Here is a 24,793-nt window from a genome sequence, read left to right as displayed (position 1 = left end):
AGAATGTCTTTATTCTCAGGAAATTCCCAAGAATTTGGGGCTGAAATGTCTTGATTGATATCTGCAACTTTCAAGTGATTCTGTAAACAAAAATTGTGTGTGTCTGTACCCATGCATGTGAGAGAGAGAGAACAAATATGGCTGAAAGATAACTGGTGGATCTAGGTCAGAGTTATAGGGCTGTTCATTATTTGTTCTTTCAGTGTTTTGGTAGGTTTGATAAATTCAGAAGTAAAAGGGGACACGGGGAAGGGGAGCATGTGAATGTAGACATGGGGGAGTTGAAATGAATATGTGCCAATTACCAGCCGCATTTCTGCTTATTTTATTTTTTAATATAAAACATTAAATTAGAAATACCACCCCTCCCACTCCCCTCCATGCAGGTCTGATTATGTGGCTTCCTTGGCTAATGTGGTGACTACATATGGATCTCTGGATACAATTCTTTGTTTGTTTGTTTTTGAGATGGGGGGTGGGGGGGGGGGAAGGGGGAGAATCCCAGGCAGGCTCCTTGCTGTCATTGGAGAGCCCAGTGTGGGGCTTGATCTCACAAAACTGTGAGATCATGACCTGAGCCAAAATCAAGAGTCAGATGCTTAACTGAATGAGCCACCCAGGCATACAATTCTTAATAGCACAGGAAAAATATCATGCCCCTTCTCTCTGGCCTCCATGGTTTCTGATGAGAAATTTACTGTCGTTCATATTGTTTTCCCTCTGGCTGCTTTCAAGTTTTTTCTTTCATTTTCAAAAGTTTAATTGTGTCATATCCTGGCATGAATTTATTTGGGTTTGAGATTTGCTAAGACTTTGAATCTGTAGAATTATGTCTCTTGACAAATTTGGGAAGTTTTCAGCCTTTCCTTCCCTCCCCTCCCCTCCATTCCCCTTCCCTCCTTCAAGAGAGAGAGTGCATACACCCAAGAGGCGGAGAGGGAGAGGGGGAATCTTAACTGGCTCCACGTCTAGCGTGGAGCCCACTGCAGGGCTCAATCTCACAACCATGAAATCATGACCTGAGCTAAAATCAAGTCAGATGCTTAACCAACTGAGCCACCCAGGCACCCCACAGCCATTTATTTCTTTAAGTTCTTTTTCAACCCACCGTTTTTCTTCTTCATCCAGGCCTTAGATGACAGAATGTTAGATTTTTTTATGGGTAGGGTTGACCTTGTTATCACTGGGCCATGGTGAAAGTCCTGACTTTTCACCAGCCCTCTCCTGACATCAGCAGGGATGCAGAGGGGTGTCTTATTTCTGTGAGGTGGGGGTGTAAGTCCAGGTTCCCTGTTTTGTCTCCACTTATTTCTTGTGTGTTGGGGGGAGGGTATTTGTTACTGGTTGGTGGGAGTGAAAGACCCAGCTTTCTACTTGGCCTTCTTTGACGCCTCTGGGCAGGGGTATTGGGGAGCTTTATTATAATAAAACCCAAACCTTTTCAAGGATGGGAGTCTAGACTCCCCACTTGACTTTTCTGGTCAGGGGTGAAGCCACTGTTTTTTTGTGGTGTCAGTCTGGAGTAGAACGATTATTGTCTAAAAGTTTTCTAATTTAAAAAAAAAATTTTTTTTTACATTTATTTTTGAGAGAGAGAGACAGAGCACAAGTGGGGGAGGGGCAGAGAGAGACAGAGACACAGAATACGAAGCAGGCTCCGAGTTCCGAGCCGTCAGCATAGAGCCCGATGTGGGGCTTGAATTCACAAACTGCGAGATCATGACCTGAGCTGAAGTCAGATGCCCAACTGACTGAGCCACCCAGGTGCCCCTGTCCAAAAGTTTCCTGTTTGCCTAGGTTGCCCTTTCCCTGGTCCTTTGGCCAATGAGAGTAGGTTTTGTTGGGACTTTTTTGTCTGCCTCCATTGGCATTTACAGATGGTTGACTTCTTCAGCTCCAAGTCTAGAATGTATGAGATAAAAAGGAAACCCAGGGAACCCACCACTGTGTCGTTCTTCAGGTCTCAAGGTCCCTTGCCAGTCTGCCTTCTTCTGTTCACCTTTCAGAACCTACGTATGTTTGTTTGTTTTAATTTTTTTTTATTAAGTAAACTCTGCCCCCAACAGGGGTCTTGAACTCACAACCCTAAGATCCAGATCATGCTCCTCCGACTGAGCCAGCCAGGCGCCCCTACTTTATGTTTGTTTTTTACATAACATCCAGAGTTTTTAGTTGTATTTAGCGGGAAGAGTAGAGAACAGTATGTCTGTTCCATGTCCCAGATGCACAAGTCCCTGCAGTAGCAAATGAAAGGTCTTTGTGGGCTGGGCTCTGCCTCATTGTCCCCAGATGACCTCCTCCTTGGTCCAACCAAATCAAACTACTTGTAGCCCCTTGAACTTGTCGTGCTCCTTCAAACCTTCATGTTCTTGCTCTTCCTTAGCCTCGGATGACTTTCCGACTCCCTTCCTTGTCTGTCTGTGGTGTTTCTGTTCTGTTCTGTTCGTACGGGTTTTCTCTGTGAAATCTACCTGGACAGTTCATACACTCTTTCCTTGGGCTAAATTTTGCCTCTTCTGTCCTTTTCTCTAACCAGACCATGAATTACCTTTGAGGCCTGGAGCCCTATTCTGTATATCCTTGTCCTCAGTAACTGGCATAATAGTTACTTAAGAATTGTTTATTGGATATGGGGCGCCTGGGTGGCTCAGTTGGTTAAGCGTCCGACTTCGGCTCAGGTTATGATCTCACAGTCCGTGAGTTCGAGGCCTGCATCGGGCTCTGTGCTGACAGCTCGGAGCCTGGAACCTGCTTCAGATTCTGTGTCTCCATCTCTCTCTGTCCTTCCCCTGCTCATGCTCTGTCCCTCTCTGTCTCAAAAATAAATAAAACATTTAAAAAAATTTTTTAAAAATTGTTTATTGGATAGATGGATAGATTGCTATATTTCTAATATCCCACCTGGGTTATTATTATATGTTTATCCCCTCACCTCCCACAAAACCCCCACTTATGTTCACCCCCTGTGTGTGACTCCTACTTCTACAGTGGAGAGGGAAATCCAGCAGCTTGCCTGAAGGCAGGCCTCCTTGGACTATGGCAGGACTCCATTGGCTTCTGTTAGCTGTACCATGTTCGTAGCTTTGAGTTACTCTGAATGCAGAACTGGTGGAGAGTTTCTGGCAAAAGTATCTTATTGAGGATGGGAGCCATCGTTTTTATTATGTCAGCGCCTAATAAAGCCACATTCCAACCCAGGTACTTAATAAATATTCCTTAATGATAACGAGGAGATGAGTCTTGATGGCTAATTGCGGCCATTCCTTGCTGAGATGCATTTCCAGAAGTGCTTTGTGGATCCTAGAAGACTTTCACTTGTCTACATGTTTAAGTAAATTTGGGGCTGTGATGGGAAAGCACTGGTTTAATGTCCTAAATTAATGTGAGAGGTTGGTTTTTAAGGATCCTCCTACTCACTCTCTAGTATGAGATTAAATCATGACGGCTTGACCCCCTTACTTCTGCATGGTAAGCCACAAAGCTCAGGGGACACAGTGAGCAGAGCATCAAACTCTGCCTTGAAGCTGATGGCAGTATGTTTCTTAAAAACTTGAAAGTGTTTTTCTCTTTTTAGTTCACAGGGACCTCATTTAAGGGAGAGAACATGAAAGGGGAGAAAGAAAATGGGTGCCAGAGAGGGGGCAGAGTCTAAGCTGGTGGTTGCAGCCAGCCAGGGATGAGACCCACAGCTGGAACTGAGACTGTGACAAAGAGCGTCACACCTCGTAGCCATTTCTGTTCATTTGAGTTTTCCTTTCAAGTATGTGTGCACCCTCCCCTGTGTGCGTGCAGAGCGGCACGAGTGTCCGGGGGGAGCCAGCTCCCAGAGGGTAGGAGTGAAGCGTCAAGAGCCGCCCTCCCACCCCAGATGCGTATATTACAGACAACATGCACAGTTTTGGGATTTGCGTCAGTTCTGTGGGGCTTCTCTTTCACAGACGGACTTCTAGGAGTTTCTGGGGAAATGAAATTTCTGAATAATATCCTGGCTCTTCTGACTAAGCCACTAAGGCAGAAAGGAGGAGAGAGATGGTCTTGGACCTCCATCTGGATGAACGCAGCCCTCCTCATTGGACGCACATTTATGGGTCAACTTTGAGTCTTCCAGAGTTTTTCCACAACAAGCAGAGGCCTAAACTTTAAAAGCTGTTTTCTGCTTTGCTGCATTTCCTCGTGTCCCATTCTATGGGCTTTGAGGTGATTTTGACTCCACACTGCCGCTCACTCCAACATCAAGGAAGCCCAAGGTGTACATTTATCACCCCTGCGTCTCTTTTACCACTTTCCCCCCCGTGGCTGTGGCTTATAGCACAGCTGGCTGGATGCGCATTGGGATGCCTTCTCGACCCCAGACCCATTGCAGTGAGAGCACCGGCTGCCCCACCTCCAGTCTCTCCCCAGGCGGACCCGAGGAGCCTCTCACAGGAATCCTGATAAAAACCCAGAGGAAGAGGGGCTATTGCTCCCTTCTGTTGGAAGTACTTTTGAAGTTGCTGAACTTGCTCTCAGAGAGCAGTTAGCAATGGGGAAGGAGTAGCACAGAGCGAGTGGGGTGTTCACGGACTGGGAGAAACCAGCACACTTGTCAGGAGGTTGAGACAAAAGAAGAAAGTGGAGACAGAACTAGACCTGGGTTGGGGTCCGCCACTGTATGAATGAATGACCTGTAACTGTGGTGTTAGTTTCATCACCTATAAAATCGGAAGAAGGGTCCTTACCTCGTGGGTTGTTAAGAGAATTCAGGGAGATTATGATGTTGTTGTTACAAAGTGAAAAATCATTTTGGGGCGCCTCGGTGGCTCAGTTGGTTAAGCGTCCAACTTCAGCCCAGGTCATGATCTCACGCTCCGTGGGTTCGAGCCCTGTGTCAGGCTCGGTGTTGACAGCTCAGAGCCTGGAGCCTGCTTCAGATTCTGTGTCTCCCTCTCTCTCTGCCCCTCCCCTGCTCATGCTCTGTCTCTCCCTGTTTCAAAAATAAATAAAGATTAAAAGTAAATAAATAAAAACAAAATGAAATAGTCTTTGTGGGATTGGTAATTATTGTCTTGAATTCTTTTCTTGGTCCTCACTTCTGGTTCTCTTGATCAGGCCCTGAGCAGCTAATGACTTTCTCTGATCTTCTCATTACCCCTCCCGCTTGTTTTGTAGTGTCAGTGCTGAAGGCTGCGCCATGAGCTCCACGGTGAGCCCCAGCTTTTGAACCGTGGCTTTCTGTGCCTGCGGTCACTTTGAACCCCTCCTCTCCGCCTTCTTCACACCTGTATATGCTCAGTGCTGTGGTTGAGCTGACCTTTCCACATTGCCTGCACTCAGCCCTATGTCCGAGCAGTGTGTGTAATTGAAGCCTCCTTGCCTCCCCATCCAATAGGGTCGTCCTTCTCTACTTTTTGAAGAAGTTAAGAAATCTATCCAGAGGAATGGCAAGAAGTCTGACCTGAGGGTGAGATAGAGTGAAGCTATAACCTCACTTTGTCACTTGCTGGCCTTTCCTACCCTCTGGAGCCTGTCCTTATCTGTAAATTGGATTGTTACCTACCACATGGATGAATCATTAGGAATATAAAAGTAGATAACATGTTTAAAATATCTAGAACAGTGCCTGCCACATAAGTAGGCACTCCCTAAATATTCATCTCTCCTTTGCTATTACGTGAAGATTCCCTAACCAAACAGGAAGTCCTGTATATGACAACCAGTTCTCCTGCTTCTTATCCCCATTCTTTGATGCACTCCCCTTCCATCTAGAAATTCTGTGCTTTTGTGAGTTACTTTTCCAGAAATTGGATTTGTGCCTTACCCTTTGGGATGGCCAGTGTAAGTTGTTGAGGCAGCAGGCTAGCCAGGGTTCTAGGTAGATCACCTGTGGCTGTGATACCAAAACTAGCAGGTGTGTGTAGGAATTGAACCCATGATTCAGCTACATCACTGGGTTTGGTGACAGCAGCATCTCACGTTAATGTGTGTGTGCACCACTGGCTTCAGAGCACCCACTTTTATTTGATTCTTACAAGGGTTCCGAGAGGTAGGCAGATTCTCACTCTCCAGAAGAAGAAAAGGAAAACTGGGAAGGAGTCCCCTGTGTCACACCGGTAGTGATTGGTAGAACAGGAAAAGACCACAGACGCCTTGATTTTCTATCCAGGACTTCTATGTTTTGAACCCAGATGAGAACCAAAATTCTGGCTGTTCAAGTGAAAGCTTAGAGTTCTACCACAGACCCGTCTAGCTTTCCTGTCACTACTGTATGCTTTGTTTCCATTTCTTACAAGAATATTCATTAACTTATCGAATGAATTACATGCTAGGCAATCTAGACACTGGGGATACTGTCAGAAACAAAGGAAATAGACATGCCCTGATGGAACTTGTCCTAATGGTGGGAGGCTGACAATAAACAAGTTAGAAAGATGTGTGCTGTTACTGTAAAGAATGTCACTCGGTGATGAGTGCTATGGAGAGAAATAAGAGAGGAAGCTGGGGGTGGGATGGGGCAGACACTGAGTTTTCACTTTGATTCTTTGTACTTACTGTCTCATCCCTGTGATACGCCCTCTGAGAGTGGTCCATCACACCCCAGTACCAGATTTCTATATGTCAGGGCTTTTGGAGACTGGGTTTGAAGTTGAATCAGCTTTACCCAACGAAAGCAGGTGCAGGAGCTGTCTGCTTACCCACTAAATTGCTCAAGACTACCCCAGATCAGAGCTGGGATAGCCTGGATAGTGCCTTGGAATGAATGCTCTGGTAGGTTGGGGAAGGAGCCTGTGCTGTTTTTTTCTTAGAGATTATTTGTTAAATCTATAGCTCCCCCTGCTGTTAGAAAACAGGGTAGGCTCTTAACTGATTTTTTTTTTTTTTTTTTTTTAATGATTCTTTTTTATCCTAAGATTTAAGAAAGTTTTGTTTTTTAAATAACTACTGCTGGGACATTTAGATCTTTCTTCTGGGACTGCTGTTGCTGAGGCCCAGCCCCCAGGAGCAGGATGGGGGGAGGAAGCACAAAGGCCCAGGCAGGATAGGGTCATATCTGTGCTCCTGCTACTTTTAGCTTCTCTGTATGCCTGCACTCCTACCACAGCCAGCAGCCTAGCAAAAGTTATCTCCACACACAGTTTCACAGCTGTTCTGAAATTCTAGGGCAGCAGAAGTGAAACTGACCATGGTCTTGTAAATTTCTCTGCTCTTGCTATTGTTCCCTACTTGAAGTGAGTCAGGCCTTTTCATCCTCTTACCCTCAGGGTGTCCCAATTCCTCATTAGTCTTTATAGCCAAGTGTTTGACATAAAACTGTCTTCATGATGCCACATTTGAGGAGATTTGGTCTTGGTTTGGTCTTGTTTGCTGAGTGGAGAGCTGTGGGCTGTGTGGTGGTAGATTCAGACCACAGTTGAGTCCTCGACAGGGCCTGTAGTGAGCCCTTCTTGTCAGCTGCTGGCTGTGTGCACCAGGGTCAACCAGACAGTCACTGTGAAATTCTTCTAGTCCTTAGAGATGAAATTCAAGGTCATTTTAGCTGAAGTGAAAAAGGAAATGGCACCCAACGAGACCTAGGTCTTTCTGGTTTAACTGCCCTGTTCAGTTTGGTCACTTTGTGAGTCCCAATGAGGTTGAAGGAGTAAGGTGGACCCCACACGCAGCTGTGCTCCTCCCAGAGTGAGGTGGGGCCCAGCAGGCATTCTTGGAAGATTGACTGATCAATAAGGATTGTGCAGCTAACAGTCTGGTAACAGGTCCAGGATACTTTTTTTTTTTTTTTTTAACATTTATTTATTTATTTTCGAGAGAGAGAGAGAGAGAGACAGACAGAGCACAAGCAGGGGAGGGGTAGAGAGAGGAGGGAGACACAGAATCCAAAGCAGACTCCAGGCTGTGAGCTGTCAGCACAGAGCCCGACTTGGGGCCCGAACCCATGAATCATGAGATCATGGCCTGAGCCTAAGTCGAATGCTCAACCAACTGAGCCACTCAGGCGCCCCTCCAGGTTACTTTTTTAAGCTATATTCCATTTTTGCCCTTTATACAGCCCAGGCTTAGGTAGTGACTGTTCTCGTTAGGAATAAAGTAACCAGAACTGTTTTAATGGGGCAACTGAACCATAAAGATATGTGCTTACTCAGGTGCCATGTTTTTCTTCACTTCCGCTGATAAGAATTAGTATTTCTAAAATTAACTTGAATTAAAATGCCTTCTCCACCGTAAACTATAGCTGTGCACATGATGCTTCATAAAAGTAATTCTTTTATGATTCTTTTCTCAACAGCTTTGAAAAGTCCAGCTGCGTTTCATGAGCAGAGAAGGAGCTTGGAGCGGGCCAGGGTAAGGCCTTTCTTCCCCAGGGGCCTCCAGAGTGCATTTGCAGAGCCCATTGTATTGCTTCTGTATTCCTTCCAGTCTAGTGCGCCCTGGGGCCAGCCCTCACCTCGTTCTAGACCGGAGGCGCTGCCTTTTTCTATTCTGTCCCCACCCCAGCCACGTTGTGGCACGATCTGAAAACGGGATCAGAATTTCTCTTTTCCTGCACTTAAGGGTATACGATGATTAGCAGTCCTCCCTCTTGTGGCTCTGGAGACCGCTGGTATTTCCCCGTCTTTAATTCCACTTCACCTTTTGTGGATGTTAGAACGTGAACAGCAGCCATTGAAAAGCTTGCTGAGGGCTGGTCCTCCCGAGTCTGTGGCTGCACTGCCCACACCTCTCCAGGATGGGGATTCCGAGGGACAGAAAAGGTCTCTGTTGCCCAGAGCAGCCAGTGTCCACTCAAGGCTGTGGAGGCAGAAGCAGGGCCCCTGTCTGAGCCCCAGTTCATGTTGCTGCACCTGGCCTGCTGCCTTGTCCCCCCTCAGTTTCAGTTCCCTCAGGGGCCTCAGGGGGATATTCTGCTGCCCAGTGTGGGCAGAGATGGGGAAGTCACCAGAACATGCTTCCCCTCTACCCCTTCACTTTTTTCTTTTACAAAAAGGCAAGGAAAGAGAACCTCCCAGTAGAGGACCCTATAGGCCATGGATCCTTAAGACTCCCAACTCTTTCAGAGACTGAAATATTTACCTCTAAGACTTTCTTACTGTCTTTATTTTATTTTCTTTTAATTTCTAACAAGAATTATGAGTAATTCTTAGAGTGAGCGGGAAGAATGAGGTCATGGACACGGGGAACAAAGCAGCAACAAACTGTGCTGTTGGAGTTACTGGAAAGAGTGGAGAATACAGCAGGGGTGGGGGGGCGATGGCATTGCCCGTGCCCCCATCCCACTTGCAATAAGACTTGGTGCCATTACCTGGACTGCTTCTCAGTAGGCAGGGAGTTCATTGGAGCAGATTAGAACAGCTCTTATTTTACAGAGTACTTTTATAAGCAGCACGACATCATTTTGTGGTTGATGCTCACCTCAGCTCTTACGAGTTTGGTGCTCTTCGTCTTCATTTCATAGATGCAGCTAAGAGAGGTTAACTAAGTTACACAGCTAGTAAGTAGCAAAGCTGGGACTCAAACTTTGGCCTGTGGATGCCACATATTTTCTTAATTAGTGCCGTATTCTGCCTTGGCTTTGGCCACTGTTCCCAACTTCAGGTGGCTTAGAAAAGAAGACTTGTGGCGTCCAACACCTGTTCTGCCACCTGCAGCAGCCATGGCAGTACTGTTGCCCTCTGCAGATGGGGCAGAGCGATAGGCCCAGAGCCCACACCCACTTTAAACCGTCTCCTGAAGAGCTCAGCACCACCCCAGGGCTGGCACAGGGCTGCCCAGTCGGAGCACCAAGTCTTCACCTTTACCACACACTGTGTGCTCTGGTTTTTTATTTTCCGCTCTCGCCGACCTTGTCCTGTCCTATGTTGTCTTAGCCTGCCCTGTGCTGGTTTTGACCCGGTAATGGTCTTGACCTATGGTTTGAAAAATTCTGGTGCAGAGGTTAAGAGCATAGACTCTGGAGTCAGATGGATCTGGGGCCACCTGTACATTAGAACACAAGCACCAGGCATGTGCTGGCTCAGAGACTGTTAAGGGAATGGTTTCGTTCACCTGGAGTTGCAGAAATGCCGAAACGAGGACACTGGACTTTAGGGAACTAGGGCTATGACACCATGTATCAGAATTAGTATTCCATATGGCAGCCACTCAGAATGAGTGGGAAATGTTCATGAGATCATACAGTGCTACCTTTTTTTGAACAAGGCATAAAATTATATTCAGTATGATTACAACTCTTTAAAATTAGACATCTTCTGCCTGGAAGAATGGAAGAAATAAATATCCCAAAATACTAAGTGGGTGATTAAAATTTTTTATTATTGTTTCACTTTCTAATTTTCTAAATTTTCTTTGATGAACATAGTTATTACTTTTATGATAGTACAAGTAATAAACTTTTAAGAAAAAATTAGTGTTCAGCCTCGGAGAGACAAATAGTCTGGATAGATGGGTGGTGCCCTGGGCAGGTGCATTGGAAATGGATGTGCCCCTTCCCCCAGAACTCCCCTTGCCTCAGAACCCTGCAGGCTCCAGGCTGAGATCAGGGGGGCCTACAGAGGTGACCAACCACAGACACAGCAGCCACGGCTGCTTTTTGGTTCTGTCCATTCCATAACTTGTATCCTGGATTTGAGATCTTCTTGGTGTGTTTTTTCTGTAGACAGAAGACTATCTGAAACGGAAGATTCGTTCCCGGCCGGAGAGATCGGAGCTGGTCAGGATGCATATTTTGGAAGGTGTGTTAGGCTGGAAATGCTTCCTCCCCTTACCCTCGCTGTTTTCACCATGCATCACCCACGTGTCTTTTTCCCTCTGTCTTATCACTCCCATTTCTGGCGACAGTGGGTGAGCCGAGCCTTAGCACGGTAAAACAGCAGGACTGTGGTAGCCACCGCTGCTTCTGAGAGTTCCCAAAGCAGCAGTCACATTCTCTCATGCCGGCTTGCCCTTTTCTCCTCTGGCTGTGTGGTGGCCCCGGATCTTGTCTCCCCTTGGTATGAAGCCTGTTCTCCAGAATCTTTTAAAGATGCAGTTACTGTCTCTTCTCCTCCACTCATTCACTCGTGCCTTCATTCAGCAGTCACTCAGACCTCTGTGACGCAAGTGGGCCCATGGCAGGTATGCTCCGCCTGACCCCATCACTCACTTCTTTCCACATTCTAGTGAAGGAGCAATTCTGGCTGCTGAAAACACTGTGACTCAATTCTTTTTTGTTGTTCTGTATTTATTTATTTGAGAGAGTGCACGCATGTGCAGGAGCATTAGAGAGGGGCAGAGGAAGAGAGAGAGAATCTTTTTTAAAGAACCAGTGCGTCCTTTTTTTTTTTTTTTTTTTTTTTTTTGAAGTTTGTTTATTTTGAGAGAGAGCAAGTGGGGGAAGAGAGGTGAGGAGAGAGAGAATCCCAAGCAGGCTCTGCACTGCTCAATGCAGGGGTCAAATTCACAAACCATGAGATCATGACCTGAGCCGAAATTGAGTCAGGGGCTTAACTGACTGAGCCGCCCAGGCACCCCAGGGAGAATCTTTTTTTTTTTTTTTTAATTTATTTTTGAGAGAGCACAAGTGGGGGAGGGTCAGAAAGAGAGGGGGACAGAGGATCTGAAGCGGGCTCCACACTGGCAGCAAGCCCTTGTGGGGCTTGAACTCATGAACCACGAGATAATTGCCCAAGCTGGAGTTAGACACAACAAACTGAGTCTCCCAAGTGCCCCAGAGAGAGAAAATCTTTTCATTTTTTATTTTTTTTTTAATGTTTATTTTTGAGAGAGAGCATGAGCAGGGGAGGGGCAGACTGAGAGGGAGACACAGAATCCAAAATGGGCTTCAGGCTCTGAGCTGTCAGCATAGAGCCCGATGTGGGGCTCGAACTCACAAACTGTGAGATCATGACCGGAGCCAAAGCCAGACATGCAACCGACTGAGCCACGCGGGGGCCCCCCAGAGAGAAAATCTTAAGCAGGCTCCACACTCAGAATGGAGCCCAACTTGGGGCTTGGTCCCATGACCTGGGATCATGACTTGAGCCGTAATCAAGTTAGACGCTCAACCGACTGAGCCACCCAGGCGCCCCTGTTCAGTTTTGAGCCAACTTTGGGGTTGGATAGGAACTTTTCTTAGTCCAAGCACCGTACTGTGTTGACAGAGACACTGAGACCCAGCAGGGCAGGGACTGAATTGCCTTTGTAACCCACAAAGCTTGAGGGAGGATGAGGCACATGCTTCATCGTCTGCTGCGCTTTCGGCTTTGTAGCCCCCTGTGCCCGGTGAGCTTTGCTGGGTGTGCCCGTGCTCTGTCTGCAGCCCCTTCTTGTGTCCACGTAGAATTTCAGGCTGGGCCGCCCTTCTCTGCCTGGGACACTCTCTGCATCCTGATGGCTTCTGCTCCTTCCCCAGAGGGAAGGAGAGTTGCTCTGGAGCTCCCAGGGTAGAGCCAGGTCCATTCCTACATCCTCCTGCACTCCATTCTCTCCCACGGACAGAGACCTCGGCCGAGCCTTCCCTCCAGGCCAAGCAGCTGAAGCTGAAGAGAGCCAGATTGGCCGATGACCTCAACGAGAAGATTGCACAGAGACCGGGCCCTATGGAGCTGGTTGAGAAGAACATTCTGCCTGTGGAGTCCAGCCTGAAAGAAGCCATCATTGGTGAGGAGGCCCCAGCCACCCTGCGTGGACATGCAGGCCAGACGCAGAAGGAGGGGCTCTGGGCTTCTTGCTGTTTGATTCCGGCTTTGACTTGGGAACTGAGGTGCAGAGTGTGAGGGCCCAAGAAACAGGCTGTGTTAGCTTGGGGCAGTGCCAGCGGCCTCAGGGGTCACACCAGAGTAACTAAACAACAGAGGCACCTCTGTCCACCTTCATCTCTGCATACCCAGAGGCTTTGTCCTCTCCCACAGGGTGGCTGGATGTCAGGGCTGATGCGTGTAAACCCACGGGGATGCCAGGAATTAGAAATCTGTGCCTTACTGTCTCTTTTTCTTAGTGCAGTCTCTCTCAGAGAGTGGCACTTTGCACAGATACTTCACTCAGCAAATACTGATTGACCCAAGAGGTGTGCTAGGTGCTAGGACCGCAGCCCCACAAAGCAGAGCAGGCCCCTCGCCCTTATGGAGCTCAGGCCTAGGAGCAGACACCGGCAGGTCAACAGGCAGCAGCAAGACAGAGACAGAAGCTGTGCCGGAGAGAGCCCTGGCTACGCTGGGCACACAGAGGAGCGTCCCCAGCCAGGCCCTGACAGTGGGGTGTGGTGCCAGAAGAGGTGACGGCCAAGTCTGGGGCTGCAGGATGAGTAGGAATTAAAGTATATTCGGGGAGAGAGGTGCCGCGGGCTCCAGGGGAGAGCTGTGCAAGGTGAGGAGCGGCCTGGGCGTGGAGCTGGAGGAGGGGGTATCGAGACGGGAGGTAGGAGGTGGGCAGAGTCCAGGACGTGCCAGGGCCTCGTGTGCCATGGGCAGGTGTTCGGACCGGATTCCTTTAGAGTTTGGTAACTTTTGGCACCGATGTGGCTCCTGGGCTACAGTGGGCCCGAGACCCGGTCCTGGGCAAGGCCGTGCGTTCCTGCCCCTGGAAGGTAGCTGTGCCACCAGGGAGAGGGGGCGCAACTGCTCCCTTCGTTACAAGCAGTTAGATCTTTTTGGCAGGGCCCCAGGCTGAGTTGGGCCCTGAGCCCTGGGTCAGAGGAGACTTTGGTTTCCGGGGCCTCGTCTGCACCGCAGACAGTGGTTTGACAAGGTCGGAGGCAGCCGGCGTGCCGGGGGCTGCACACCCTGGGCCCCAGCAGCCCCTCTGCCATTGGTGCCGGTAGCCCTCTTAGTTCACTGCTTTGCCCTGGCATTCATCCCCCCTCCTCTCCGTGTTCTCCTGCCCAACCCTCACCAGATTCCACACAGCCCCTAATCTCAGGCCCGCGTTTAGGTGACGGTCAGTTCTGGGCTCTCTAGCCAGCCGAAACCTGAGAGTCGGCATTGTGCCTGGCCCTGTGTAACGTTCTGCAGTTTACAGAGATGAACAAAATATGACGCTGCCCTCAAAGAATTCAGTACAATGAGAGGAGACTGATGTACGAACAAGTGATTTCTGAGTCTGGCCCCTGGTCAGGTGCCAGCGCTGCGTAGTGAGAAGGTCACGGTCCTGTGACATAGTAGCTGAGTCACCTGGCTTGTGGGACAGTTTTCAGGTCCACAGTGATGGATATAAAGGGCCCCGCACAGTCTTTGGCGCCTGGGGAGCCTCACAGAAGGGCGGCTGCTGTCGTGGACGACGTGGGGTGATGGTGGGTCAGGTGCAGTGCGAGCTCGGCTGAGAAGGTGTCCTCTCAGCGATGGGCACGGTGGTGAGGCCCGGAGAGCGGTCACGGACAGTACGGCACATTTGGGGTCCACCTTTGCCAAATGGGGAGCGTACATGACACTCCAGGCACGGGGACAGCATGGGCAGCGGCCTGTGGGCGTGTTAGGGCGTAGTTTGTTTGAGGATGGGGTACGTAGTGACCAGTGGTGACTTGAGAGAAAGGAGCATTTGCCAGCCAACGCCAGATCCTGTGGGTTTTGGGGAATGAGTAGGTGGCAAGGAAGCGTTGACAGCAAAGGCAGGCCGTTTGTTCAAGAAGTGAGCGGAGAAGGAAGGGGGAGGGAGAGGGTGGGCTGGGAGGAGAAATCGATGCAGGTGTGTGGCTGAGAGGAAGGAGTCAGAGGAGGAGATGGGAGGATGGGAGGGGAGAGACTCAGGCCAGGTCTGTGGAGGAGGAGGAGAAAGCTGGCCGTGGAGAGTGGGGAGGGAGCCCAGGCAGTCCTGAGGCCCGCTGTAGGTGGGGGCCTGACAGGGGCTTTGCAGAGGCTGGCCTCCCGCTGTCTTCCCCACACACTCCCCACGGCCACTCCCAGCACACGGCTGCCACTCGCGTGCTCACACGCACATCCCTCCCCTAGGTCACCCCCAGCTGATCTGTAAGATTCATGGCAAGATCTCTCTTCCAAGAAGTCCTCCCTGAGCCTCTCCTCAGCATCTGTGTTTCCCTCAAGCAGAGGCGACTGGACCAAAATCAGAGGGCGGGGACTCTGTCTCTCCACACCCTGCACCTGGCCCAGACCCGGCCACCGTAGGGAGAGGAATGCACTCTGCAGGGACCCTGGCCCACACTGGTCATTGGGCTTCTCTGGTGTGGCCGGCCACTCCCTCCGCTTGGACTGTCCCCGGGGGTGGAGCCGAAGCTCCTCCGTCCGGGATTCCGCCGTCCGGTGCTGGGTGTCGTGTGGCTGCTGTCCCGTGGCGTGTCTCCTTGCTGGGAGGAAGTGGGAGAAATCTAGATGTGTGACTGGCCTGAAGTACACGACAGTAACGGGGCTCCATTTCCCCCGTGTGCTGCACATGTGGCCCCCGCCAGGGCAGATGAAAGGAGGTGTAGGAGCCAGCCTTGCCGGAGGACAGGAGCCAGCCCAGCGATGGGCATCCCGGGCTCCGGAGCTTCAAGCTCAGGCACATCCTTCCCTGGTCCCAGGGGAGCAGAGAGCCTCAGGCTGTGGCCCCGGAGAGGAAGAATCTGCTGGGAGTTACTAGTGTGTTCTTGTTCCTCATCTGTGGTCTTTCCACCACAGCAGATTTTCCCAGACATGCCCGACAGCTCACCTCCGTGCTGTGACCGCTGCCTCAGTCCCTCCCGTGTGAATGGCAGACCAGCGCAGAACCTCTTCCCCCAGCGGCACTGAGGGGGGTGGTTGTGATGTGAATCGTGTGAAATACCTACTTGCTCCTTCCTTTTGTGTCCTGGCGTTTCCACACTAGGGCCCTGCTCCCCCTGCTTCTCCCTCACAGCCTGGCCCCAGGAGCACGTGCACTTGAGGCGGCCAGGGGCCTTGACCACGGGGCAGAGCATTTCTAGCCAGCAGGGGGGCTTTTCTTCTGGTGGCCACTGTTGCCAGGTCTTGGGTCTCTGGGAGTCACAGGCCACTAAAGGGAGGTCACTGTACTTCAGTGATCCTGTTTCACCTGTGCAAGCAGGTGTACCTTCTCCGGGAGGCCCTTAGCCTGTGCCTGCCCTTTAGGAAGTGGAGGCAGCCCCGGGGAGGAGCCCTCATTGCAGGGTCCACAAGCCTCTGGGGGAAGAGAAGAGTTTTGTGCCACCATAGGATGGAAGTGAAGTGCGTTTAACAGCAGGGAAGCAGATGAGATGAAGGAGGCTGCAGGCTGGAGGGAGGCAGGGAGGGAGGGAAAGTAGGGCTTGACCTTGGGGACTGGACACAGTGAAGTCAAAAGCAAGGGAGCACTTGATAGCTTAGTAGCCAGCACTCTTCCTGCCTTTGTTTGCGGGTCCTGAAGAGGCGCTCTCCTGGAGCTCTTTTGCTGGTCTTTCTCCCGTCGGCCTCGCTGGGGATGAGGAGGGGCCAGAGTGGGCACCTTGCTGGGACAACCCCCCTTCCCATTCGCGGGCACTGGAGGTGGACTCTCACCATGGCTTTGGCTTTCAGTGGGCCAGGTGAATTACCCGAAAGTAGCGGACAGCTCTTCCTTCGATGAGGACAGCAGTGATGCCTTATCCCCTGAGCAGCCTGCGAGCCACGAGTCCCAGGGCTCGGCGCCATCCCCCTTGGAAGCCCGAGTCAGCGAGCCACTGTCCAGTGCCACCACCCTATCCCCCACTCAGGTGAGCTTGCCCCTGCTGGATGCTTTCCCTGCTCCCCAGGGGCCCCAGACCTGCTGGAGCTGCCCAGGGTGAGGTCTCGCCTGGGCCAGGTGTGGTGGGGAAGCTGGGGATGTCCATGGCTGCCTGAGTCGCAGTGGTGGGGAGCGGGGAGGTGTCGGCAGCGGGCCCCGTTTTGGCCAGACTTCGCCAGCCTGTGGTCCCGGGCTGGGGCTGCCTTGCAGCCTTGCAGGCTTGCCTTGCCTTGCAGGCTGAGCCTCCCTGGCCTGTCCCTGCGTCCAGTCGGAACAGCCTGCTTCTCCCGAGTTCAGTTCAGTGGCCTTTTCACTGCCCCTGGGTCTCCGTGTTCCAGCTCCCTCAACCCTGCCCTGGGGGCCGGGTTCTCACCCCGCCTCCCATCTTGCCCACCGGTGGCCCCCTGCCCGTGATGGCTCTGGAGGAGGTGCCTGTAGCCGCCTCTAGGCAGGGCAGGGCTGGGATGGACCCCCTGATAATGGTCGTGCCCCCGGGGGCAGCGGGAGAGGGAGGCTGTCCTCACCTCCAGCCCTTTCTCAGGTGGTGTCTCAGCTCCCAGCGGGCCCGGATTCCGGAGAAACACTTTTCCTGGCAGAGCAGCCTCCTCTGCCTCCCAGCCTCACCAATGGAACCACAGCCCCCCCTGCCAAGCCCACCCCGACGCTTATTAAGGTACAGGTCCCCAGCAGCTGCCCTCCCCTCCCCGGGCCCCTCCAAGCCCTGCCGTGATTTCATCCCAGTGTGGGGCCAGCTGGGGGTGGGGGGTGGGGGGAGTGCACCAACATAGGTCACGGAAGTAACATGGGAGTTTCTCCTCTTCTCTCTGCGGACGCTGGCTGTCACCCTCGTAGCTGCCATTTCCTGAGCACAGTGGCTCTTATTCTGCCCTGCCCGCGAAAACACACCCCCACCCAACCCCTCTGGTCTACTGCCACCACATGAGGCAGTAATCGAAGTCTGCTCTAGGAGTGACAAAACTGAGAAGGGACATAATGGGCGCCAGGTCACACAGGGGCTGCTTTGGGCTTTTTTTTTTTTTTTTTTTAAGATTTTATTTTTAAGTAATCTCTACACCCAACATGGGGCTTGAACCCATGACCCCAAGATTAAGAGTTGCATGCTCAACCAACTGAGCCAGCCAGGTGCCCCGGGGCATTTTCTGTTCTCTTCCTCCAAGACCTGACCTAACATGTCTGGGGGGCAAGGCTGACCACCAATCCCCAAGACACCTCCTGGGGGACCTTGGTGTGGGGGACATCGTGTGGGGCACTGAGGTTCATGGAGCTCAGCAGCCCCATGACCCAGGGTCCGTCCTCCCTGTCCCACAGAGCCTCCTACTTCAGGGTCTCCGGGATTTCGCTCCAGACTGCTGCCTCTCCACGCCTGCACCTCTGCTCTCCCCCTCAACCCCGGGGCAGCTTCCCTTCCTTCCTGCCCCACCTGCTTCTCCCTCTCATCTTACCATCTGCCCCCCGACACACACGCTGCCCTGGCTGGGAGCCAGCCGCGTGAGCCATCCAGGTTCCCATTCCCTCACTGGAGCCGAGTCCTTGCTGTGCCTCCGGCTGCTACCTTTTTGTTCATGGGGCTCCCTGGCGACCTCCTGTGTGGTGTCCCCACCCTGTGTGCACCATCTCTGCAAAGCCCCCCGAGGCCCTGCTGCTGGCAGGAAGTTTCGAGTGTGTGGCTTCCCCATCCCAGAGGAGTCAGTGAGCTGCCCCGCTAGGGTCGCAGTGCCCAGGCCGTTTGTTCTTCCGGGTGCCTCTCACCTCTGGGGTCTATTCCTGGCGGCCACAGATGTCGGAGTTTCTCCCCCCAAAATCCACCTCAAGCCTGTTCCTTATCGCACAATTGGTGCCTTTCTGTATCCATACACATTTGAAAGAACAGCGTAAATCTATTTGTCTCCCCTTCCTCTTGCGCAGGGGATTCCTCGGCCTTGTGGGCTGGCTCCCAGCCCCCAGCGCTCGGGGTGACACGTCTCCTAAAGTACCTGATGTGGAGGCTGTGAGCTCCATCCACCAGCTGTCTGGTACTTCGTTGTGTTTACTCTTAGCTGGAGGTCATGGTGACGTCTGCATTTGGTTGATTAGTCTCCGGGCCAGAGGCTCTTTTAAGAAAGAGGGGCTGTGCCCGGCCTCCCCGCTGGCACGCTTGTGGCCACTGATGAGGCCGCTGTCCGGTAGCGGGGGAGCGGACGGGTCCTTCTCAGAAGCCCGACGCTGCCCCCTGATGGCGCCTGCTGTCTCCTCTGCCCTCAGCAAAGCCAACCCAAGTCTGCCAGTGAGAAGTCGCAGCGCAGCAAGAAAGCCAAGGAGCTGAAGCCAAAGGTGAAGAAGCTCAAGTATCACCAGTACATCCCCCCGGACCAAAAGCAGGACAAGGGGGCGCCCGCCATGGACTCCTCCTATGCCAAGATCCTGCAGCAGCAGCAGCTCTTCCTCCAGCTCCAGATCCTCAACCAGCAGCAGCAGCAGCACTATAACTACCAGACCATCCTGCCCGCCCCGCCAAAGTAGGAACCCGCTCGCCACCATCACCCCTACCCCGCCCGACTGGCCGACGCCGGGCCTGGTGCGGGTGAACCCAGATCCTTAAGGAGGCTTTGTTCCGATCCTCACGCCCCGCACCCGTCTCTGCCCCAAGGGTGATGCTGGCCAGGCTCTCATCGCTACCTTTCCTTCTTCTCAGGCCCGCAGGTGAGGCTCCGGGAAGCGGCGGGGCCCCCCCGATACGCAGCCTCTCCACTACCGGTAGCGGCTCCAGCTCGGGTGCTCCTGGTCCCAGTGGGTTGGCACGTCAGAACAGCACCTCACTGACTGGCAAGCCGGGAGCCCTGCCTGCCAACCTGGATGACATGAAGGTAGGTGGGCGAGCCCTTCCTGCTGGGACACTGGGACCCCCGCCAGGCTGGCCTTCCCCCTGGGGTCTGGCCTAGTGTTTCTATGTGGGGAAAGCAGCCGGTGTAAGATCCACGGCGGTGGTAGGTAGAGCAGAGCTCCGGACTCCGGTCTCCTCCAGCAGAGGCCCTTAGAACCTGCTCCAAGGCTCGCCTGGCCCTGGTCATCGTGATACCTGCCTTGTCATCACAGTCCTTACCATTAAGTACCACAGCCGGCGTCTGTCTAGGGCCTTGGGGTTTACCAAGCCTTTTTATATGACTGCTCTTCCTTCGCCTTTGCCGTGCGGCATGAGAAATAGGGACTGTCCCCACTGCCTCGGGATGAGCACGTGGAGGTGTTGAGGACAGAGGAGCTCGTCGGAGGTCTCAGACCCGGCCGATGGCAGAGCCAGGATTCAAATGTGGGGCCGCCGACTTCAATTCCCCACCTTTTCTACTTTGTTAGCGCCCCACTGAATGTGCTGCACACACGTGGTTCATCTGCCTGGGAAAATAGTTTGGGGCTTGGGACACTGACCCTGCTCGTGTCCTGGGACCTCAGAGGGTGGGTCATGCTCAGGCCCTGGCCTGTTTCTTCTGCCCTGATCAGAAGATGGAACAGACCAAACTCTCCCTGGAGAGTTTGTCCTCAGAAGCAGACCAGCCCCTCCCGAGTCATGATCCGACCCCAGTAAGATGCAGCCCTCGTGTGGCTGGCTAGGCACAGGCTCCAGGGTCCATCAGACCTGGGTTTAACATCTAACTCTGCTGCTTGCTGGGTGAGATCTGGAAGTCATTTTACTTTTGTGGTCTGTTTTCTCACCTGTAAAATCCAGTTGGTTCAATTAAGTATTTAATTGAGCACCAGGTACTACGCTGGGGCTGGGGACAGCTGAGGGACCATCATGCCCAGATGGAGGAGGATGGGCCCAGGACACACACACACACGTCTTACCCTCCAGGCTGTGGGAGGGGCAGGGGCTCCTGTATCTGAAGTACCAGCGGGACCCAGACGAATGAATCCTGGTGGACAAAAGGCTCGTCCTTCCCACCTCCCCGACTGCCCTCCTGCCTGGACCCAGTTCTCTCTGTCGCTCTGCGGCCCTGACTCTCGGCCCCTTGCAGGTGGCGGAGCTGAAGCAGGAGCTAAAGCTGCGGTCACTGCCCGTCTCAGGCACCAAGACAGACCTGATCGAGCGCCTGCGTGCATACCAGGAACAAGTCAGCCCTGCCCCAGGAGCCCCCAAGGGCCCTGCTGCCCCCTCCATCTTGCCCAAGGCTGGTGAGGTGGTGGTCGCCTTCCCGGCCACCCGGCTAAGCACGGGGCCTGCCCTGGTGGCAGCGGGCCTGGCCCCGGCTGAGGTGGTGGTGGCCACGGTGACCGGTAACGGAGTGGTGAAATTTGGCAGCACGGGCTCTACACCCCCCGTGTCTCCCACCCCCTCAGAGCGCTCACTGCTCAGCACGGGCGATGAGAACTCCACACCCGGGGACACCTTTGGAGAGATGGTGACGTCGCCACTGACCCAGCTCACCCTCCAGGCCTCACCGCTACAGATCCTTGTGAAGGAGGAGGGCCCCCGGCCGGGGTCCTGCTGCCGGAGCCCCGGGGTGCGGGCCGAGCTGGAGGGGCGTGACAAGGACCAGATGCTGCAGGAAAAGGACAAGCAGATCGAGGAGCTGACCCGCATGCTGCGCCAGAAACAGCAGCTCGTGGAGTGGCTGAGGCTGCAGCTGGAGCAGGAGAAGCGGGCGCAGCAGCCCGGCCCCGCCCCCGCCCCCGCCCCCGCCCCCCTCAGCACCCCAGTGAAGCAGGAAAACAGCTTCTCCAGCTGCCAGCTGAGCCGGCAGCCCCCGGGTCCCGCACACCCCTTCAGCCCCAGCCTGGCGGCCCCCACTGCCCACCACGCGGACGCTTGTCCCCTGGTGCCCCCAGCCGTGGTGGTGAAGCAGGAAGCCGTGCTGCCGGAGCCTGAGCCAGCCCCCGCTCCCCAGCTGCTGCTGGGCCCACAGGGCCCCAGCGTCCTCAGGGGGGTCACACCTCCCACCCTCATCACCGACTCCACAGGGACCCACCTTGTCCTCACCGTGACCAATAAGAACGTGGACAGCCCCGGCCTGGCCGGCGGGAGCCCCCAGCAGGTACCTGGGTGGGGGAGGGGCAGGGGCTGGGGGAGACCGTGAAGATGCTCCGGTGACAGCCCCGTTTACCAGGCGCCCCCATGGCTGGGCAGACTGGGCTGGTTTCCCTTCAACTTCCACTCGATCCTCTAAAATGAGGGGTCACTGACCATCCCCGTGTCACCAAGGACGGGTACTGAGACTTGGGAAGATTAAGGAGGCTGCCCAGGACCCCAGAGCCACGAGGGTGGAGCCATCAGGGACTGCCCAGCTCTGGACCTGGGCAGCCCCCACCCAGGCCAGGGACCACGCCTGCCTCTGCTCCGTAGGGGTGGGACAGGCCCCGGTGAGGGTCAGGGAAGCCCTTGCCTGGGAGAGGCCGAGCCTGGTGCTAGCCCTACTCCCCTCCCGCGCCCAGAGAAGCCAGCTGTGCCCCACTAAGCTGTGCTGGCAGCCAGCTCCCTGCTGCTGCCACCCTCACAGCCCAGACCCTCCACCCTGGCCGGTCCAAAGCTGAGGCTGCTTTAGGCTTCGCGTGGCTTCTCGGCCCTGCAGAGCTCTGGGGCGGAGGAGAGGACGGTGACAGGAACCAGGCACCTCAGGATGGGAGACCGAGGCCCCTGAGCAGCCTCAGGCAGACAGGGAGGAGAGGCTGAAGGAGCCCGGAACCCCTCCTTTCCCAGGTGGCTGGTACCAAAGCCACGTGGCCAGCGGCCTCATGTCTACCCCACCTTCTGCAGGGTCAGAGGTCAGGGCTTCCCCCATCCCCTATCCTTTTCTGCCCCGATGGCTTCCATGCAGGCTTCCTAAAAGCCAGGGCAGCTAACAAGTTGTCCCGGCCCAGAAGGTAGGCGCCCCTGCCTTGCCCTCCCGGATTGCGCAGGGCCCTGGGCCTCCTTTCCTCATGCCGTCACCGGTTCTCTCACTGTTCTCCTGTCCAGCCCTCGTCCCAGCCTGGTTCTCCGGCAGCCCCTGGCCCACCAGCCCAGATGGACCCAGAGCACCCATCACAGCCCCTCTTTGGGACCCCCACTTCTCTGCTGAAGAAGGAGCCGCCTGGCTATGAGGAAGCTGTGAGCCAACAGCCCAGACAGCAGGTGAAGAAGGTAGACTGGGGCCTGGCCGGGGTGGGGGGCTGCCTGGGCTGCTGGGCTGGGCTCCCACGATCCCCCCACCAAGCCCAGCTGGAGGATAGGGGCAGGCAGGAGTGGGTGTTACAGGGTCAGAGTGGGCCTTGCGGGGCCGGGGGCAGAATGAGCGAGCTCTGGGAGCCTGAGCACAGGCCGGTGGACTCGGCAGGTTTGGCTGCTGGCTCAAGGGCAGAAGGAAGGGGCTCTGCCCTGAGCCAGGCTGGGAGCCTCCTGTTCTAGATTGTCATCTTTTTTTTTTTTTTTTTTTCTTTTTGCTATTTTGTTTCACAGGAAAATGGTTCCTCCAGCCAGCAGATGGATGACCTGTTTGACATTCTTATTCAGAGTGGAGGTAAAGCCCAGACTCTCGAGCTGCCTCCCAGCCAACCTTCTCCTTTCTTCAGAGGTTGTTTTCAGTCCCGGGGTGGTTGATTTATTGGTTTTTGTCTAGTTATGGAAAGGACACTTAATGGACGAAAGGCCCCATAGTTTGGATGTAACAACAGCTGAGACACATCCCATCTCCATGGCTTGGGCAAGAACCAGCCAGGGGGTGCAGCCCTCAAGTAGCAGTGTTTTACCCCAGCACCCACCGCGTGGTGGGCACTGTCCCCGCAGCATGGGGTGTAGTGATGAGCAAAACGGAGCCGTTTGCCTTTGCGCGGTCTAGTGTGAGGAGAGGCATCGTAGATGAGTGAGTTCTATCACGTGTGAGGAGTAAATACTATGGAAAGTCGGGGGGGGGGGAGGGTCTGAGGTGCCTGAGAGCGGTTGGGTTGGCCTTGTTGAGCTCCCTGGGGGGCACCCGTGAGGCCAGGTGTGTTGGAGGAGCGGCATGAGCGCAGGAGGGAGAGGAGGGGGAGGAGGTGCACGTCGGGGCAGAGCACGAGCCCTCACGGGCGCCGAGCAGGACTTGGGCTCTGGATGAAGTCAAGTGGAGGGCTGTTCCAGCTGGAAGGGCAGCTGTGGGAATCCAGGTGAGGCCAGGGGGCCTGGGTCAGGCTGTGGTAGGGAAGTGGAGAAGCACCTGAGTGTGGGTGTATTTTAGAGAGCTAGTTGCTTTTCTTACGGACTAGGCATGTGGCGGGATGACAGGAGAGCAGCCATGGACGAGAGGGTATGAAGGGTTCGGCCTGAGTCACCAGCCTGCAGCTGCAGGACTTCGGGGGGGGAGACGCAGGGGGCGCACTGGGGTGCATCAGTGCAGCCCGTCAGGCTCAGGTGTGTCTCCCGAGACCGCCAAGCAGGGCAGTCGTCACGTGAAGGCAGGTACTGGGAGTTGTCATCGGGATTGACGTTCAGAGCCAGGAGATCTGGCGAGCAGAGAGGAGGGTGAGGCGGAACCCAGGGGCACGAGCAGGTGACGTCTGGCCGTGGGCAGAGTGGGAGGGTGCCTTCAAGATGGTGAAGTCCTGAAGTCCGGGGCTGTCACCGGGCAGTCGGGGGAGACAGGAACCCAGACCTGGTCACGGGGTTAGCACTGTGGTGGCCAGTGGTGGCCTCGACCAGGGCTCCGCAGTGGGACGTGGGCAAGGGCCTGGGGGTGGAGGAGCCAGCTGGTCTGGAGAGCTCTCTGCAGAGGGTTTCCTGCGAAGGGAGCAGAGAGCCAGCCTGTTCGCATGCTGGCGGAGGAGGTCCCTGAGTGCGGGGAGGGCACGGCGCCCGGTGGGAGCTGCGGGAGCTTGTGGAGGTTCTCTGAGGGCTTTAGTGCCGGTGTAGGGAGAGGGTTAGCGAGATGTACCGGTCAAGCAAGAGCTCGGCCATGGAATGGTACCCTTTAAAATGGTGACTCCTGGGGGCGCCTGGCTGGCTCGGTCTGTGTGGAGCATGTGACCCTTGATTGTGAGTTGGAACTTCATGTAGGGTGTAGAGATTACTTTAAGTAATTTATTCTTTTAAAGAATAAAATCTTTTAAAAATAAATAAAATGGTGAATTTTATCTCAAAAAAGAAATCCCACAGAGCTTAATAGCTGTTGTTCCCCTCAAGGTCATGGATTTCTAGGAGCCTCCACAGGTTCTGGAGTCTACAGTGGGGCCTGGGGTA

At 54.0% G+C, this 24,793-nt stretch overlaps 1 protein-coding gene across 4 annotated transcripts in view; it reads left to right on the top strand.

The window, feature by feature from the left end:
* MRTFA (myocardin related transcription factor A) overlaps positions 1–24,793 on the top strand; it is a 100,364-nt gene that overhangs the window by 72,392 nt on the left and 3,179 nt on the right. For 3 of the 4 annotated variants that reach the window (XM_030320729.1, XM_030320731.1, XM_030320730.1), the window contains 10 exons: positions 8,261–8,316; positions 10,628–10,703; positions 12,448–12,609; positions 16,428–16,603; positions 17,156–17,287; positions 18,877–19,130; positions 19,307–19,478; positions 20,622–21,638; positions 22,559–22,723; positions 23,039–23,099. In XM_030320729.1, coding sequence (XP_030176589.1) covers positions 8,261–8,316; positions 10,628–10,703; positions 12,448–12,609; positions 16,428–16,603; positions 17,156–17,287; positions 18,877–19,130; positions 19,307–19,478; positions 20,622–21,638; positions 22,559–22,723; positions 23,039–23,099 — 2,271 coding nt within the window. The remainder of the gene's footprint in view (positions 1–8,260; positions 8,317–10,627; positions 10,704–12,447; positions 12,610–16,427; positions 16,604–17,155; positions 17,288–18,876; positions 19,131–19,306; positions 19,479–20,621; positions 21,639–22,558; positions 22,724–23,038; positions 23,100–24,793) is intronic. The other variant, XM_032594042.1, reaches the window with a different exon arrangement.

The sequence above is a fragment of the Lynx canadensis genome, chromosome B4 (assembly GCF_007474595.2).
Source record: "Lynx canadensis isolate LIC74 chromosome B4, mLynCan4.pri.v2, whole genome shotgun sequence".
Lineage (NCBI taxonomy): Eukaryota > Metazoa > Chordata > Mammalia > Carnivora > Felidae > Lynx > Lynx canadensis.
This window is presented reverse-complemented; position numbering and strand designations above follow the sequence as displayed.